This window comes from Takifugu flavidus, chromosome 17 (genome assembly GCF_003711565.1).
Source record: "Takifugu flavidus isolate HTHZ2018 chromosome 17, ASM371156v2, whole genome shotgun sequence".
NCBI lineage: Eukaryota > Metazoa > Chordata > Actinopteri > Tetraodontiformes > Tetraodontidae > Takifugu > Takifugu flavidus.
The window spans coordinates 5,831,388-5,851,105 of NC_079536.1; the positions used below are offsets into that span (position 1 = coordinate 5,831,388).

The 19,718-nt window shown below is 49.1% G+C and overlaps 1 protein-coding gene across 1 annotated transcript; it reads right to left on the reverse strand.

Moving 5' to 3' along the window:
* Positions 1-22: 22 nt before the first annotated feature.
* boc (BOC cell adhesion associated, oncogene regulated) lies at positions 23-19,394 on the reverse strand. Its single transcript, XM_057013552.1, has 18 exons — positions 19,143-19,394; positions 9,897-10,028; positions 9,444-9,716; positions 6,610-6,756; positions 5,876-6,019; positions 5,277-5,570; positions 4,375-4,647; positions 4,029-4,291; positions 3,777-3,942; positions 3,465-3,524; positions 3,021-3,230; positions 2,522-2,697; positions 2,220-2,442; positions 1,951-2,136; positions 1,671-1,870; positions 1,505-1,593; positions 1,114-1,265; positions 23-1,008 (listed from the first exon to the last, which is right to left on the reverse strand). Exons 2-18 carry the CDS (start codon positions 10,009-10,011, stop codon positions 842-844), a joined length of 3,138 nt encoding a protein of 1,045 aa, XP_056869532.1. The 5' UTR covers positions 10,012-10,028; positions 19,143-19,394; the 3' UTR covers positions 23-841.
* Between the last annotated feature and the right edge of the window lie 324 nt (positions 19,395-19,718).

The window sequence follows — 19,718 nt, forward strand, 5'->3', positions numbered from 1 at the left end:
TGTTACAAAAATGGCGACACTCTTTAAATGTGTAAGCTTTTATTTACAGACGAGTGCTCCAGCACGTGCAGCCACACAACAGCCGCACTTTAAAGGGAGTAAAGATTCAGTCCTTCATTTTTATTGCAGACATATCTGTTAAAACACTACTTAAACAGTATGCAGCGACGAGCCAGGTAGGAGTAATACTGATGCGTCGCAGCGCCCCCTGGCGGCCTTTTGGTAACCAGCATTTAAGTAAACACAGAAGTGGTTGTAGTACAAATTTCAGCTTATCCATGACTGAGTTAAAGATTTTCCAGAATCTCTCCCATTCAGTGACTTTAAAAAAATAAAGACAAAAATAAATAACTATACAATATATATAATCTCTTGTACACTACCGGAACAATGATTTATGTTGCATACACGTTAATAGTGTGTTAATAATGAGCAATGCATAATACACTCGTTACTGCTGTACAAAAATGGGAGCAGTGTTGGAAAATGTGAGGGGCTAAAATCTGAGGAAGCACCTTGTAATCACAGCATGGGGCTGCTTTGAACGGTCCCTTTGTTTCTGTTAAAGATTAAGCTGAACGTGTAAGGGGAAAGGTGGAGGAGGTGAGCGTCTATGAGGTATGATGAGAGGGTCTAAAATACGAAGTGCTGGAGCGAGAGGAATCCCTCCCGGTGAAAGACAGCCTCACAGCATGGCAAGGGAGCGATGAGGGTGTGAATAAAGTCTCTTTCAATATGAAAATAACCATATATACAGTATAATCATATGTACAAAAGCATAAATACATAAATATATGATATAAAAATAAATATTTTCTCTAGTTTTCTGTTGAACAGTCTTTTATGCGTCTGTTGCATTGGCTGTCTCTTCCACCTGGTGGTGCATTTCATTTGGGAGGATGCTCACTTCCTGAATTGTGTCTTGGGATTGTGGCGTCGTGGCCGTTGAGGACGATGTGGTGAAAACCCCTTCATCTTCCAGAGCGAGTAGAGGGAAAGACACCGACTCTAAGAAGTAAAATAAGCAAAAGTGAGTTTGTGTGGGGTCAAAATTGGGTGACTTCACAGTTTAATCACACATTTCTATTAAATATCAGCCGAATATAGACGTACTGTGAAAGCTGTCACGTTCCATGTTCTCTCCTCGACAAAGGACGTCGTCATGTTCCACTTCCTGTGAACTCAGCCGCTGTCGGGACGGGTCGAAGACCTGATGAGTGGGATCATCAGGATGGCAGCAGGTCCGTTCATGATAATCTGAACAACTAATGATGGAGAAAAAGAAATAACAGGACTGAATTTAAAATTAACATGTGGAACTGCAATAAACCAGACTGAGCAACGAGCCTGAATGCATCGTCTGTAGTATACAGAGCAGTAAAATATACTAAAACCACACACTTATGAACTGAATCGCCTTTAGAAGAGCAGCGGAAACTCAATTAAAATTCATTGATTTAATCTAAAACTTGTGTCTTTTTCAAGTTTTGCAAACTCTACAAACCTGGTAGGGTAATGACAGACAGGCAAATGTCCATTTGGCACCGTCTGTGGTAACAACGTGTTGCACTCCATGTCACAGTCCACCTCCTCCTGGATACAAATCACTTGTTACCCTCTGGACTCCCGCGAAACGGGCAGATTATTGTTTGTCTGTTGTTTTTCTGTACCTGCTGCTGTCCGGGCAGGTGGTGAGGTTTGCCGTTCATCCTGCACTCCCCGGTAACGGGGTAAATGCCATGTGGAGCGGTCATGTGACCATCCAGCGGGCAGCGGCCAACGAGAGCGAGCCCCTGGAGCGGGACCATGGTGTACTGGCACGATGACACGGGGGAGGCCACGGTGGGGAAACACATGTCGGCCGTTTGCTCTGAAACAGGCCAAATTAAAGGCGAATTAGATTATTTTAATGGCAGGTGAAAGGTTGGAGGACGACCGATTTGCACTCACTCTGCTTGGCCCACGTCCTCCAAAGGCAGAAGGGGATGAAGGCTACGATGATGAAGATGAAGGCCCCGAGGACAATCACAACTATGAAGTAGGGGAGGTCGCCGGGCCGATGCACGACTCCGGTGGGGGTCTCCAGTTCGCGATCCGGGATTTCCGATGGAATGGGCCGCTGCTGATTAGGGCGAGCTGGGGAGACACAGCGGAAGGATGCATTAAATGTGCCCAGTTCTTTCCTGTACCTATGAGTAGACCCACGCCACAACCCCCACCTTTAGTTTCAAGGATCACCACATTGCCGAACTCGCTCTCTCCCTTCTCGTTGAAGCTTTGCATCTTGATGTCGTAGGCGGTCTCAGGCTGGAGGTTGGTGATGGAATGCCAGTACCTGTCGCCCTCCACCACATCCTTCTTGTAGTCGCTGTCGTTGTCGCTGTCCGTCGGGCGGTAGAAGATGTAGAACCCATAGATGGGCGTGTTGTTCACAGGAGTGTACTGTCGAAAAAGGAGGAAGACGTCGTCACATGGCCGCCGACAGCAGACGGGGCGTCCTGAACCTTTTCCGGTCGCCTACCGTCCATTTGAGGATGATGCTCGTCTCATTGATGGCTTCATTGTAGGTGATGTAGGGGCCATCAACAGGACGTTCGTGGGTTCTCCCACCCACCACCGTGTACGCCTTTGACGGCGCGCTGGGGGGACTGGAACCAATTACATTCACCGCCACCACTCGGAACTTGTAGGACGTACCTGCAAGAAAAAGGAAACTGGTCACTAATTGGCCTCTGGGGGCTGAGAGCTGCTCCGCACGAGGCTCCATCTTGTGTTAATAATGTTTACTCTCCTTTTCCTTTTTGGAGCCGGAGCCTGGTTAATTGCAATTTGGTTATGGCCCATACTGATGGCAGCAATTATAAAAATGGCTGCAACAACGCCCATTACGCTGATAAATTTACAGGCCGTGGGAGCGCAATTATGCAGAACATCAGCCTCGTAATTACGCGGTGCCACCACATCCGCAAAGTGGGAATCCGACTCCGACACTATTTAAAGCTCATCTGCGAGGGGCCGACCTTTCTCCAGGCCTGTGATTTCCACGGAGAGGCGCGATGGGGGGATGTTCTCCACCGCCGTCACCCAGTCCTCTCCAGCCTTCTTCACCTTCTTGTACTCCACCCGAAATGACTGGATGGGGAAGCCGCGGTTGCCGCGCGGGATCCACGTCACGTACGCCGACGTCTCTGTCGCCGTGGAGACCGTGGGCTTGTCGGGGGCCTCGGGAGCTGCGGGGGAAGGAAAACAGTTTCAGAGAGGACAGGACAAGAAACACACGAGCGTTATCGATAAAAACCAGCACGAGCAGCACTTACGGAAAGCTTATTCTTCAGAGACGGAAGAAAAGAGAAATGTTAGTGAAAAGATGGTTAGGATGGTTAAAATAGTGAATTGTTAGTGATTAGAATTAGTTCATCTCGATGCAAAGTTGACATTGAGGCGCTGACTGGAGGGACGCTTACGAGAGAGGCTCGGCGAAGGAACAGCAGGGGTCTTTGGCGGGTCGTTTTTTCCTTTGCGACCTGCAAACAGATGCGCAAACATGAGATTTTGATTTGACTTGCAGGACTAAACCGCTTAAACCCAAGGTTTAGGAAAGACGGCACATCTTAAATCATTCAAGGTGCAATTCCTTTAGTTTAATGCTAATTTGTACAAGCTAACATGCTCACAATTTCAAAATGTCTCCAGAAACATTTCAACTAGCTTGAAACCTTTTGAAACCTTGAATTACCGTTCATTAAAGGTGTCAAAATAAGTCACTTTTATTGTACCTTTGCCAGTTCTGAAGGAAATCATTGCAGGCTGTCCTAAGCCTGCACAGTTCTTGGCAGCCATCTCCACCTCATACAGGCTGTCTGGCTGCAGTTTGGCCAGGGTCAGCTTGTGGAGGGAGCCGGAGATGCTGCTGGAGGTCCACTCCGCCAGAGGGTCTCCCACCTGAAGCAGAGACAAACGGGTCAGATGGATTTCAAATGGGAGAGAACAGAATACGTATTCATGCAGTTTAGCTGCAGCGAACAGACCTTTCTGTATTTAATCATGTACTCCAGCACGGGAACGCCGCGCTCGTGTCGTGGCCTCCAGGTCAGTTCGTAATAGTCGGCCTTGCCCGTGCGTGGCTGGCTGACAATGACAGGAGCTTCTGCGGGCAGGATCTGTCCTGGCAGCTCGGAGCAGTCCAGGGGCAACATGGCGCCGCTGGCCCCCGGCCTCACGGGAGGCTGCTCCCTCAACACCTTGTCTGGGCTCAGAAAAATGGAGGGCAGCTTTGCCCGTGAGGGAATTCCTAAAAAAAATGAAAGAGAAGGACTGTGAAATAAAAAGCCAATAAAATAACAACATAATCCAATAAACGGCCAAGCGACTGACCAGCTGACACAATGATGAGGCGCGTCGAGGCCTGTGAGCTGCCCACGCCATTCTCGGCCATGCACTGGTACAGCCCCTCATCCTGAGGTCCCACGTTAAAGACGCGGAGCATCCTGGAGGTCAGGCGGTGGCGCGGCGATGGGGACAGGGGCCGGGCGTTGTGTAGCCACATCACCGAGGGAGCGGGTTTGCCGCGGGCCTGGCAGGCAAAGCGCACCGTTTCGCCGTACGCTACCTCCTGCTGCTGCATCTCCACCGTCACCTGAGGAGGCTCTGCAGAAGACACGGCAAAGGCATGAGGACACGAACACCTTCTCACTGATTTGCTGTCAAAACCTTAAGATTGTAAATGAGACAAAACAAGAGCTCGGATGGTCTCATTTTTACCAATGATCATTTATCCTAAATTGTCCAAGATAGAATTTACTTGATTATTGGATAATTTATGGACTAATGCTCTAACAATCTGAGGTCAGAATCAGCCAACATGCAGGCGGGCGTTGCCTGGACAGCTAGTTGATGGTTGGCTGCTCGTGAATCGACAAAAGAGAGTTCATTATAGCCACAGCAACTCTATGGCTTTAATTTGAGACAGCTGGTAACAGACACGCCCACCACCCACACACACACACACACTAGAAACAGTCATCCATAATTCTGACATACTCAATCAAGTCCTCTGACAGAACAGAGAACCCCGTCTCCATAAATACCATCTCTGAACACCGCCCAGGCTTACAGACCGCTCACACACACAATTTCACGCCTAAACAGGCGTCCATTTTGTCCTTATGCCAAGCAGGAGCGTATGTAATTATCAAAATCCACAACTCAGACTAAAAAAACCTACTTCCACTGACACGCATCAGGCGCATTTTACCTCACGCTTCCTGTTTACTCACCAGACACTTGAACGTTATAAAGCACCATCGCAGAGGTGGACGAAATGATGCCGTTGTCTGCCTGGCAGGCGTATGTGCCGGAGTCGTCCTCGCCCACGGCGTCGATCAGCAGGTTGCTGAGCAGGAAGTGGGTGTTGTTCAAGTAGCGCAGGTCCCGCCCGTCCTTTGCCCACGTGACCTGAGGGGTGGGGATGCCGCTGGCCACGCACTCCAGCACCAGCCGCTGCCCTTTGGTCGCCATGATGGAGCGGGACGCCGGCGGGTAGATGATACGCGCGGCTTCGGAGGTGGAGCCTGGGAAAGACGGTGACAGTCGGGGTGTGAAAGCTCTGCCTGTGTGATTTGTTCGCACGGTCACGTCCCGCCGCAGTTCTTGGAAATGCCCGTGTATTTGCTGCGGCTGGAAATTACAGCCCGGACACAAAAGCACCTCAATCACAGGTCTTTAATTTGGGCGCGTCGTGACCTCCGACCAAACATTTGCCGGTTAGAAAATGCGACACTTACGCACGGCCGCAAAGCAGGTGATGCAAGAGAGACAGTTGGTTTGATTATGGCCTTAAAATGCAAATGTGTGTGTGTGCGTCTGAGCGACTCACGGCGTATGCGCAGGCGGTCGGCAGAGATGGATGTCTTGACCTCCTGAGTGACGGGGTTGTAGGCGGCACACTTGTATGGCCCCTCATCCTCCCGTGTGGCGTTGGCTATCTGCAGGTTCCCTGATGGCATGATGAGGTAGTTGCCTGCAGGAAGAAGTTAATTCTTAAGTGTTACGCAAAGAACCTGTGATGTAATCTTCACGACACCGACTTTTACGCCTTTTATGCACCTGCATACAACCACAAAGTTCTGCTTTTGTGCTCATATTAATGCTAAGCTGGGGATAAAGTGGTTTAATTAGGTAAACAGGCAGAACAACACACTGATCTCATGTGGAAACAACCCCACTGCATCTCCCTTTGAAGCAAGCCGAAGGTTGTTTAGGCGCCTGCAGAAGCCACAAGGTGGAGCCTCGTATTCCGAGAAAGAGTTGATGAACTCTTGTCAATGTGGTATTCATTTCCTCAGAGATAAGCTGCAGATATCAGTACCTACAGCCCCCAGGCATCATCAGCATACCAGCCACAAATCACTGGAGCCTTTCTTCTCCTCCGGGCAACTTAGAAGTAAATAGGTTGAAAAATAAACAACTGCATTCCCGTCTTTCCACATTGCAGATAAAGCCCTTATCAGCGGTTTTATGTTGGGGTAGGGAACCGGACCTTAGTGTTCCAGTAAATTACAAAAAGATGGGAATGGAGAGGGCACAGCATGAGAGGGAGAAGATCAGTACCTTTGGATGTTTCCAGCCACTCCTGTTTGACGCTGTAACGGACCTGAGCCTTGGGCTGGCTCTCCGGGAGGTGGCACTCGATGACGGCCGTGTTGCCCTCATCCACCTCGATCTCCTGTTGGTCGTCCGGCTCAAAATCCCGGAGCTCTGCGAAGCCGCGGAGATGAGAGGGAGTTAGAGACGTTCATCTAAATATACGTCCGTGATGCACAGCAGCACGTGTGTGAAGTCACCCCTGAGTTTAAAGTACAAAACCGCAAGGTTGTGAGAATAAATAAACTCTAGAACAGCCGTGCAGCTTCCACATTGGTTGTTTCAGCCCATTGCATGATAACCGCATTCCCACAATGTGTTTAATCTCTCTTTGAAGTCGGAACATCTTCCACCTCCATTTAGGTCATTTGTTTCCCTGCTGCTTGTTTTAACACGATCTGCCTCGGGTCACAAGAAAGCTGTATAAGACAGGACATTTTTCCGTCTTTAACCGCTTCACGTCATTTTCAACTAAAAGCCTACAAGTGGCGTCTGTAACATCGAAAGAGGGCATCATTAATCCTGTCAAACGTTACACCGAGACTGGAGCCGCTGTGCATTCTGTGGGAAATGAGGGAATGGGATTATGGGGGCCCATGTGCAGTGAATGCGTCCCGTAGACACGCAGTCTGAGCGGCGCAGACACTCATCTGACCTGCGACCTCCTAAACCCGGCGAGCCCGAGTGGCCCAAAGGCCTGGATGCAAAGGTCAAAGGTGAGGGGTGTCCATCCTATAGAGTTACAAATGGAGATATCAAGTTTGGGTTTGGCAGGAAGCAGCAAAAGTTTACCTTTAAGAAGAACCATAAGAAAAACCCCACAAACTTTAAAGCCAGAGAAGCTGCCATTTTATGGGTGTGGAGGAGAGAGACACCAAAACAAGACGTATGTGGTGCGGGATGAAAAGTCAAGCCTTAACAGGAAGGCGTAACGTGTACAGGCCTTGGACGATTTATTCTAAACAATCACAGCATCACTTCGGTCTTTCCAGAGGTGCTATAACTGCGGTGTTTTCCCTAAACCGTCACAGTCTCTGGCATCTGCTGGTAAATACAGTCAGATGGCCCGCACTATTTCACCACGTAAAGCTTAGCTGAAGCGGGGGGGATCTATCACCGTGATTTACTCAAAGCACTGAGCGAAGGCGCTCGCTGCACACACACACTGATTTATTCAGCACACACTTTAGATCTGTGACTGTTTAAGCTCTTATTCTGAAAGATGAGAAACACAGCCAGGACATGCTGAGCAAAGTGCTTTAAAGTACATGTGAGTGTGTGTGTGTGTGTGTGAGAGAGAGAAAGAGAGACCGTGTGGCGCTCCATTTGCTAAATCAATCAGGTACTGTTTTTACAACCACCCCCACTTTCATATCTACGCGTCCTACCTTCCTCCCCCAGACCGCCTCTCCTAAATTCCTCCCGCTGCACCTTTTTCAATCCCCCATCCCGCATTTTTCACTGGAAGGGCCCCGTACGGGCGCCCCTCAGGTGTGCGCGCGTGCGCGTGAGCACAGGTGAAGAGCTCAGGTTATTCACAAACGGAAGGGGAGCTCCAGCACCAGGACTGCTTGGCAAAGGAGACAGATGGAAATAATTCAGGCAACAGATTCATCACTTTTATGCACAGCCCTCCAAGGCCTGCGTGGACGTGAACGTGCTTGTGCAACGTGTCGTGCGCTCACGTTGTGCAGAGCCACGTCTCTGAGGAATTCAAGCGACAAACTTTTATCCTATGCCAGGAAGGCGTTTCCTGGAGCATATGGATTCAGTCAATCCTGATCGCAACATGTGCTAACAACTAAAAATGCTGTGATGGTAAATGCATGCTGCGCATGGAGAAACTCCTCAGGCAGCTTCGAGGTGGCAAAGAGAAGCCCGTTATTAAATCAGGAAAGATTTAAACCTGGAGGTGGCACTCCGTCTCCACTCGTACTTCCACTAAAACACACTTTAAAACGCGAAGGCGAGGACAACGGAGGAGGGACGCAAAAGATAATGAAAGGAGAGGAGGCAAAGCGAAAGTGACAGGGCGAAGAGTGAAAAATGTGCGCAGAAGGTCGGTGGGGCCTTCAGACAGACAGAGAATGTGACATCACGTCTCATCTTGTGTGTGGATCCTGTCTGGACTGGCCTAAAACACCTCCAGTTTCAGCAGCTCATGGCAGCCTCATAAATCACTGTGTAAAACAATACACTTAACAGCTCTTTTTTTACCCAGTGATGTGTCCCAGTGAGGCATACACCAATATCACACACACACACACACACTCTTACTCACACACACACACTCTTACTCACACACACACACACAGAGTCCTCTGAGCAATTGCAGGGCCATAATTCCTGGCCAGCCCTGCTGTCGGGTCCTGTGGAGAGGAATGTGGTGTTGTGGAGCGCAATGGGGTCAATGGAAGCGGGGGGCCCCCATGCCAAGTCCTAGTCACATCTTTCCAACTCTGACCGGCCCCAGTGGCCCTAAGGTCCCCCCCATTCCTCTGTCTCAGGTTACACAGCTTAAGAACCCCCCTCTCACTCCCAGGATGCATATCAAATATAATCGCAGTGAGATCAGTGCTGCACTAAAAATGTCAGCGGTGAGGCTAATTCAGTTTAACTCCATTAGCTTGTTATGAAATCATACAAAAGCAGATGTACTTAATAAATACTGCCTGATTATCTGAAGCTAGTGTTACTAATCAATGACATGTGAGTGGGTATGAATACTAGTTCACCAGTAGAGATGTGAGCATCTTTGGCTTCTCGAGTCAAAGGGCTGATTTTGTGCGTGTGATACTCACTGGCAGCAGTCACGTTAGCCAGTACGCTAGCCAAGGCTCCCACGCTGGTGCTGGCCACACACTGGTACCTGCCCAGAGTCAGGTTGGACAAAGATGGGATGTAGAGGCTGTTGGGCCCCAGCACAGCTCCAAAATCTCCATCCAGCAATTCCTGGCCGTTGAGGCGCCAGCTGATGTTGGCCAAGGCGGGTCGGGCGCTACAGCGTAGAGACACACTGCCTCCCAGCTTCTGCACCACCGACGCCGGCTCCTCGGTGAAAACTGGCACCTCGTCTGGAAACCAGTCAGAAGCTGATTAGACATGGACTGCGTGCTTTAGTGCATTTTCACAGTGAGTATTCTACTGGATGGGCCCAATATTTATCTTCCCAAATCCTGCACCATGCATGGAAAATCTAATATAAACAACAGTGTTGGTCAATGACAAAATGAACCAAAAAAAGAGAAACCTACCAGGGACGGAGGCGCCGCTCTGCAGGCAGCATAGTAGTACTGCACCCAGAGTGCACAACAACACTGGAGGCCTATTCTTTTTCATCCACGGAGTCCAGTCGTGCTTTCCAGGCATCTTCCATACACTACCCCCTGAAACACACACACAGAGGACGGTGAGGAAGAGAAAACTAGAACAAGACAACGGAATGAAACCACGTCACATGACAGACAGCACACTTGCAGTCGCATACACAGACGTACATTAACGCGCGGCCATTCCCGAAACACAACCCAGGCGAAGTCCTCAGCCAAAAAGCCCAGACACAAATAAAGCCTCTCTTTTCTGCCAGCCCCCATCTCATTGCTGACCCCCCCACACACACACACACACCACCTTTTAAACCACCCGCACCCATCCAACCTGCAGCCATCAAAGGGCGCCCTCATTCCGCAGGCCGTAACGCGACCCCTCTACCCTCCCGCTCAGGTGTAACCGATACAGGTAGAGCAGGGGGGAGGCTGGGGAGGGGGGACACAGGCTGCATTCAAGAACCAGGACAAAGAACAACTAATAGAAAGCAGGAATGGGAAGAGGGTGCATTTTATAGCATTAAACAGGAGGAGAGGAGGGGGTTTTATACTTGAGTACAGAAGGCACTGGGGGAAGGGGGGGGCGACGATGGTCACTGCATTAACAGTTATTGGTGAGCGAGGGGAGCTTCTCCTTTGTTGCCTACTGCCAAGTTTCGTAAATTCTTTCCTGTCAGGTTAAACTAACAACTTCCCGTCAAGATCAGGAGGGTGGTCCTTTAAAACCATTTACCCCCCCCCACCCCCACGTCTTTTCGCGTGCATTTCATTGGTGGCACAAACCGGCCTTTCGCCCCCATCATAAAAATGGGAGCGCAGAAGTTTCTCATACATATTTGTCTTGATCTTATTATGGCAAGGGGAAGATTAATGAAGCACAGAGAAAAGGGACTACCCCCCCCCCCCCCACACACACACACACACACACACACACACACACACACACACACACACACACACACACACACAGGCAGAACAGAACAGAACAGAAGAGAATGGAAACTATTACAGTATACCTTCATCATCTAATGGCAGCAGTTTAAAAGTTTGGCTGCCTGGCACATTTATTGAAGATGAACGTAGCAACAGACGAACAAAAAAACAGTCGTAAAACTAGAGCAAACGTCATGCTAGACCACACATCAGTCGGCCACACTCTAATTACTTATTGTGAACGTGTGGAAACCATTTTAAATCATTAATTCTTATGAAATAGGGTTTTGCCTGCTCAAAAACAACTCAGAAGAATAATGATCCATTGCTGAAATGGATCCAAAAACTGCATCTGGCCCAGTCCAGCGTGGACTCCTGCTAAAACTTTGAGGTTAACCTCCTCTACATATATGTACATACCCATTTACTCGCCGGTCCGCTCCGAGTAGCCCATTAGCAGCGGCCGCGCTCTGTAAACATAAAGCGCTGCTGCAAAACAAGGAGCGGGCAGACCTGAAGGCCTGTGGCTTCTGTGGCCGGTCACTGGATGGACACGACCCGGGACAGCTGCCCGTGAAAGACACATGCATCTGTATTCAGCACCTGTCCTGCGAGAACCAGTGACCATAAACCACACCAGTCAGACTGCCAACGGGAAACACAGCAGGTCGGGCTGGTGGGCACCTTCAGCCCTTTTGACTTATTGATTAAAATCAATGTTCGAGACGTTCGAATCGTGTCTGAAGCGCCTCCACGCGCGCATAATAGCCCGACTTTCTGATTCATTGCTCGGCTGCATGGTGTTTTGGTTAAAGGTTTCCCTGCCTCACAGTAAAAAGTCTGTTCTGGCTTTCTTTCCATCCATCCTTCCCAGAGAAGTCGGAGACAAAACGAGGCAGAAGAGCCTCCTACGCATCAGACGGACTGATAGAAACCAGAGCACACATGCAAGACAGCGCTCCTAAATCAAGAAACCGAGAATGTGTGTACGTGTGGGTCTGCTTTGTCTCAACATTTTGTGGAGGCACCTCTGTTTTGAATCACCAGCGACGGTGCAGCGACGGAAACTGCGACCGATGGAAACGGCCGGGGGGGTGTGAGCGCGTAAACTGGTACTGGTACTGGGGTACTGGTCCTACTGCATACACATACAGTATGCATCACTGATGTAGCTAACCAGTCTTTTGAGTTTTAAACTCCAAACACTGAGATAGATGCACATGTTAAACACAGGCATACAGAACAGGTAAGAGCACATTTCTCCCTCTTAAAGTGCTTTAATCCCATTTTAAGCTCACTATGCTGATCTCTCTGCCTCTAGCCAACAGCTGGAGCTTTACCTTCAAATGTCATGAGAGCAAAAAGACCCGTGCGAATGAATTTTTTTTCTCAAGCGGTTTAAAATACCGCGTCCTCCAATTCAAGGACTGGGAAATAAGTTGTGATGCGACTTGACCCGACCTGGCTTTCAAAGATCAGGGCCCGGCTTGTCCGCGCAAACCTGCTACTTGACTTTTACCAAAATAGGAGAACCGGGGATGCAGCCGAGGGAAACGCTGTTTGATGTAAATATGATGGAGAGGACCGGGGAAGGGTTCCAAATGGCGATGTGGGGCGCAAGCACGCACCATGAGTGTAGGTATGTGCGCCTTCTATGTCACTGTGGAGTCACTAGACAGAGATTCATTGAAAGCGTGCAAAGTAAAGACACCGTGGCCCCCGTTCCCCGGGGCCAGCGCAAGTCCCATTGTCCCCCTGCCTCCGTGGATAAATTCATTTTGACAACCCTGCTAATTGGATAAAACCAGACTGGAGCCTCCTCCCTGAGCGTTCACATTCCATCTGCTTTCTGGCATGAAGAGGACACACAGGAGGGGAGGCAGCGCTGGAGTGCTAGCGTGGTAGTAACTCCTTCAGAGGAGCTGAGCTGTTGAATATTTATCACCTTCCAAACTCCCCTCTTGCCCTCCCTCCCTCCCCCCCCCAAGGTTTTACGCCTTTTTACACCCAGCGGCCCCCCCCCCACACCCCACCCCAGCCTCTGTCGAGGTTCTCCAAACACCACAATGCCCCCCCTTTAGATAAACACATGCGGTGTCAAGTGTGAGGAGTGCTGGGGGTTCAACTGCCCCGCTCAAGCCCGCAGCCCACAATGCCATGCTGCATAGCTGCCATGCGGGAGGCTAGTTGCCCCTGGCGACGCTAACAGGCAGAACGCACCTTAATAGAGTGGAGAGTCATTGTAAAGCAGTGAGCCAGTGCACGGACAAAGACCCCGCAGACCCCTGGAGAAAGGGGAGACGCTACTCTGAAGGGTCCGGGGAAGAGCTGATGGGCCCTGCTCAATGACCAAAGAGAGGAGGGGGGGGCTCAATGACCAAGAGGTTTAAGGGTATGGTGTAGATGGTTTAAGAAGGCAATGTAAGGGGGGTTCAATGCCTTCCTGGATTGATGTGGGATGGGTGAAGGGGGTTTAGGAGGTTGTGGAGGCAACGGGGGGTGGGGGCTGGGGTGGAGCAGTTGACCGAGAAAGAAGAACGGCTTCTCAAATTAATAGAGGGGATGTCAAATGTCGGAGGAGAGAGAAGGGGCACGTCGATGAGCGGTTGCAAGATGGCTGTTTGGCATGTCAACATACTTTTAACCTCACACTGGTCTCCCAGTTTGGCCTGGCGGTGTGCTGGTTGGAAGAGGGTAAAAGTTCCCCCCCCATCTGTCGGCCATTAAAACCACCAGTATCATTTTTTTGCTACCCATTAAAAATAATAATAGAGAAAAATAATCAGAGCGGGGTTATAACTTTGCCAAACACTGTATCCCACACAACTGGTCTCTGGAACTTTCTGGGGTTTAATCTTGGCAGAGAGACCTGCCACCAACAGGTGGAGAGGGGCCGGTCCAATTCCTACGATCCAAGTATCTCCCATTCTCATGACACAAATTACACACATCAAAAGCACCCAAGCATCCCTAACAAGACCCCCCCCCCCCCCATAAAACACACACACACACGTATTAACAAGCAAACTGCTCATCTAAGCCTTCTTTCACCCCCCTTCCCACCCCCCCCAATCTGACACTAACAAGCTACAGACCGTCTTAAGGATTAACCAGAGCGATCTGGACAGGCTCGCCGTGTATAGGAGGGGGCGTTCAAATCAATTAGGCACCAAAATCATTTGCATAATTTAGATAACGAAGGCGAATTAACCGCAGCGAGCTAATTACTGCACCATTGGAGAAGGCCTCCCCAGCCACCCACCCACATTCCATGGCCTGGTGTGGGATGCCAGCATGCCCAGTGGGGGCCATGGGAACAGGACTGGATCATCACAGGCCCTGGGATGATCCTGAGAGCGATAGATGGACCAAATGGGATCTAGCCAATCAAAATAGAGAGTGTTGTGTTCTTTATATTGTTTACACATAGATTTTTAATTATTTTCAAATGCATGGCGAGCTTTTAATATTTAGTTGTTATGAACATACATTCGTGTTTGAGGTGGAAGACCTTCAAACCACGTTATTTTAATGAGGCGCTAAAGTGTATATCATATTTCCATGAAAATTGGACCAAGAACACACCAAACCATCAGCTGCTAACTGGCCTCATGGGAATCATTCTCCTTCTGCTGTTTCTGCGTGCGCACAAATGATGGCGCAAAAATAACGCAATCACTCAAAGGCCTAGGACACGACGTAAGTATCCTCACAGAGGCACAAAACACAGACACTTGGATGTTTCTCCGAAGACGCGCACAAAAAAAAAAAAAAGGCTACCACGTATCCACCGTCTGAGATAAACTCCACACGTGCACACTGCAGGATTCTTTCAATGCAGACTTTCATAGCTGCATAGGAGATGCAGCTCACCTCCTTGTGTGTTCCTGTATCATTGGAAGGGGGGGAGGGATGTGAGAGGGCAAAAGGGGCCCCCAAACTCTTTTGGCAGCTCATGCATCAGACTGAATGGAACCAATTATAAATCAAGAGCAATTTCTCCCCATTATTCCAAAAGAACCGGGGGGGGGGGCTCTACAAATCTCAGTGGGAGAGTGAAGGAAGAGAGAGAAAAGTAGAGTCAGACATTATATGAAAAACAGATATGAGGACAAATTTGGAAAACCAGATAAGGAAGAGGAGGGGAGGAGGGCAGCATCTGACAAATCCCACAGAGGAAGGTATGGGGGGGGGGGCAGGTAAGTGGGGGCAGGAATTAGAAAAGGGAGCACGGGCAGGAAATTAAACTGGGGGCTGCAGAGTGAACTTGAGAGGGCGCGACTGACTCGGACGGCTCCAGAGAATCAGAGGAGTTTCTTAAGAGCAGAAACAGCTGGAAGAGGCTTCATTCAAAAAGATCCGGATTTGTCCGAGAGAGCCGGAGAGCAGAGCTGCCACTTGTCCCGTCACTCACAGCTCACATTTACATCACCCCAAGCTCTAAAATATATTAAATAAAACTCTCACACACGGGCACTATCAGTGGAAAATTCCAAACTGTGATAACCCTGGGGGCCCGATAACTTAGCTAATCTGGTGCCCAGTGATTTATTCTGTTGAATCATGTCTTCTCCTGCCAGTTCGGCATTCTTCGATGATGAGTTTCTCCCTCTCAACACTTTAAATCACATCATTGGTTAAACCCCTGGAACACAATCCAGATGCCTTTATATTTCTGCTGCATGCATTGTTCTGTTCACACACGCACAAAATGGGGGCGGGGGGTGGTAGTTCATGCTCCTTCTGCAACAAAAAGAGGTTTTGTGCACAAGAACTTTTATAAACGTTACCGAAATGATGCGGAAAAGCAGTCGCGAGGTTTAAACCCAGCCCCGGCCAGGAAGAGTGTGATCTTACGCCTGTGTGTGAATGATCTATTTGAGTGTCTGAGTTGTTCTTGGCTCGTCATAACACCCCCTAATCTTTGTCCAAATATCTGCTTTGCGCACACACACACACACACGCGGCTATTTGTCTAAACACACACAGCCGTTCTTACCAGTGTCTGGAGTTGATCAATGATCTAACAGCACTCACACCAGCGTCACAACGTGTGTGTTTGCGTTTGCTTGTGCGTACGATACAGAGTGAAAGTATGGCCCACATAACTTCATCCAATCAAGGGGTTCTTTACTTCTGCTTCAATTAGCGGAACAAACCATCCCGGACGGCTTTTAAAGGCTTTGGATAATCCCCGTAAGGCTGTTGAGATAAGGAATAAAGGCCAGATCGCTTTTAAGAACGAGATATAAACTAAAGGAGGCTTTTTCTGGGGCAAATTTGCGGAGAAGAAGCCTATTTAATGGCATTCTGTTTGATCCCGGCCAGTTTAATCAGCCTCTCCAGCTCCCTGTCAGAACTTTCTCCATTCTTCCCCTTAAAAAAAAAAGCTCACATTCCTCCATCTCTCTGTGGTCTTGGCTGACAGGGAGGGTCAGGGGGAGAAAGGTATGCAGCCCCAGGGGAGGGGCCTGGAGCACGGCCACCTGCCGGTCCAGGTGTCCCTCTCCAGATTGAACCTCCTGGGGGGACAAGGTCAGAGTCCTGAGCTTCTAATCTCTCAGAGTTGGAGGACTAACGCAGAAACAATATCAACCAAAATATTGACGGTAAAATGATGACAAGCACATTTTTCTGCCACGTCCCACTTAATATCGTTCATGTATACCCGTCTTTTATTACCCATTTATAATGTTGTAATCCCAAAACAATCCCTCGGGTCAGATGAGAACACACACACACACACACACACGCACACACACACACACAGAAGGCCTACCGACTCAACGAGTGTACTCGCTGTCATAGAGATGAAAGCGTGGCCTCGGGAAGGTTTTCCCCCCTATTCATTGTCAATTAACACTGATGCTACACCCTCTAAAATAACAATGCTGCCTTCCAGGACTGCAGAGGCAGCTCGGCTTCAGACCCGATGGGATCAGAGGCTGTGTTCAATCTGTAAACGCACATTTGAGCTCCATCTCCGTCTAGAAATTCGATGCAACCCCAGATTCTCCAACGCAGGGCTGTGCACAAGGCGAGAGGCAAACAATTTCAATCCTGCACAGCTATTGACCGCATATATGGCAACGGGAAGAGGTGGGGACTGCTGTTCCTGGCGCCGCGTCAGATTCCTCGCAGTGACTTTTATTAAACTCGGCTCCTACGGGCCGGGTGAAAATCCATCCATCAGCTTTTGGGAGATATTGCGGAAAACTGGCTGCTTTGGCCTCTGCTACGTGTCTCTCTGGAAGGCACCCAAGATCCATCAAATATAATTTTGAGTTCCAGCGCCGTTGTGCACGGTCCAGCTGGTAACATTCAGACAAAAATGGCTCCCGAATTCTGACACGAATCAGGACACATTAACATCAGTCGAGTCCGGAAAACAGAAATCTAAATACCAGGTTGAAAGAATTCAACGAGTGGGCTCCAGCTGATGTATTAACGGAGTGTTTCATCCTTATTTTCCAGACATTAAATGTTGTTTTGATCCAATTGTTTTATTCTTGCCCTATATGGGGAAAAACACACATTTATAAGTTCTTGGAAGAGGTGCACATCCATCTCTGATCTGTGGCAACTGTGGCAAATGGGTTTTAATTTATATTCTCCTGCACTAAATGGGAAAACATGCTCGTCAACATCTGCTGGTTTGGCATTAAACTGCATTCTAAAAGCTGAGAGTACAATATCCCTAATTAAAACCATATTACAACAACCCTATAGAAATCAAAGTGTGCCTGCGGTATCCTGCGTTTAGCCTTTATGGTTTAATTTCCATTTTGCGTGACTGCTGCATATAAAAGAGTGAACAAACGGGCCGCGCTCACTGTGGGTAGGAACATCCAGTAATTCTTTCGTAATATCCTGTATTATTGATTGATTATTAACAATTTTTGCCCGCACATGTGTAATCAAAGGGCCCAGGCAGTGTGAGAAACAGGCAGATAATCAGGCTGGAATCAATTAGCACAACTTTGATCCACCCGACTGCCACAGATGATCGAGAACAACAACCAATCCTGCGACCTGACAACAAAAGCCCTCTTTTTTTTTTTTTTTACTGCGACCAATTAATTCCCTCATAGACTGCGGACCTAATTGGAGGAGGCCAGGCCATTAGTTTCGATTTTTAATCCAAGTGACATTGATTCAGTGGGAACAATCGGGCCCTCATGTCTGATGCCATGTCCGTCACTGGATCGCAGAGGTTCCTGCCTGCAAGGCGGCCGAGGATAAATGTAATCCAAACAACAAAACGACACCTGGGGTTGGAAACTTGAGCCCCTGCGGCTGTTCCCGAGGCAATGCTCCACGCACCGGGTACATCCCCTCCTCCCCACGGGGAGTGACAAGCCAGCCAGCCCTCATTAGCCGCTGGGGAATTAAAGCAAACAGATTTTCATTTAAGCACACCTGATTATACCAGAGGAGTCTCCTGACAGGGAGGCGGGATGCTGCATCCCTGTCACTTTATTGGAGCCTTTGATAATGACAAGGATACATGCATATTTGTCCACGCACCTTCATGACGTTATTGCAAAATGCATCACTTTGGGGGCGTTTTACGCGTCTGTTGCTTTCCCAAACTGAGCTATCATAATATGGGGGTACATCTGGCACAGCTCTCCGTGTCTGGTTTGCGTTACCCTATGGGAGCCACTATAGGCTGCGGCCTTCAAGGAGCACAAGCGTTCCGCTCCGCAAAAAACGCACAAATGGGTCTAAAAACACAACCGCGACTTTCTGCAACGTGTCACATGGTGCCGATTCCTGTCCGCCTGCTCGTGTCCAACAGTAATAATCCTCATATGCGGACAGAAAAGTGGAGGAAAGGTGTAGAAGCGCTGCTCAAGAACCAACAAGCTAAAGCCGAAAGGAAAACGAATCGCGTCTTATTCAAAGTAACGCTGAGATCCGTGCGCCAAAACGCACGAAAGCTGCCAAAATAAACGCGATTGGTGATGCGGAAAGTTTGCTGCGGGGTTTATCTGTATCGATAAGTGTGTGTGTGTTGGAAGGGAAACAAAAACAAAGTGGCTATCAAAGTGGTCAACGGCACGAACTCGTAACGCCAAATCACAACTTTCCCCAAAGTGAAGCGACAGAGCAGCTTGTGAAATAAAAGCACTAGTAGGTTACCAGCGCGCACCAGTAGTGCCGAATTCATCTGAAAGTTAGTAAAACACGTTAATACAACCGTAAAACATGGACCGCAGGAAGGCGCACACAACTTACCCAAACTGCTGACTTCGGTGCTCCCACTCCGTTTAACCCAAGAGCTCCTCTCCCGTCCTCTGATCGGAGTTTTAGTCCCCACAGAAACAACAGTTCTTTTGCAAACTTGTGCTTCCTCGCCGGAGTCGCGCTACTTTGATAATTTACTGCGATGCCACCGACATTTTCTTCGGCTCCCCAAGTTCTCACATTGAAAGGCCGTTTTTGGATGACTGAGCTCTCAAACAATTCTCCCTTTTGCGACGCCTTTTCGGGTCCTCCCACTTCTCAAGCAGGAGGAGGGATCTGAACAATAGGGACCGGCTCCTAAAATCCCAGAACTGGGCGCTGCGCTGCTGCTTCTCCGGTCTAGAATTCCACGCTCCCAACATTTAAGGGCTTTTTGGCCCCCGTGCGCACAGATCCAACCTCTATCCTATTGATTGTGTATACATTGGCGAATCTGAGGAGTCAAACCTCTACAAACACAATTTCTTCTAAAACTACGGTGTCCCGGAGGAGAAAAGCGCGCCCCCTCCCCCCTCCTGCTCCATTACCCCTGATTTGGAATGCGATGGTCCCCACAGAGTTTGTATT

Bases quoted from the DNA above. Each gene is read 5' to 3' on its own strand.
- boc (XM_057013552.1), bottom strand. From the start codon at position 10,011: ATGCCTGGAAAGCACGACTGGACTCCGTGGATGAAAAAGAATAGGCCT. The intron at 3,943-4,028 runs GTCTGTTCGCTG...TCTCTGCTTCAG, and splicing joins ACATGATTAAATACAGAAAG to GTGGGAGACCCTCTGGCGGA. The intron at 3,231-3,464 runs GTAAGCGTCCCT...CTTCCCCCGCAG, and splicing joins TCCTTCGCCGAGCCTCTCTC to CTCCCGAGGCCCCCGACAAG.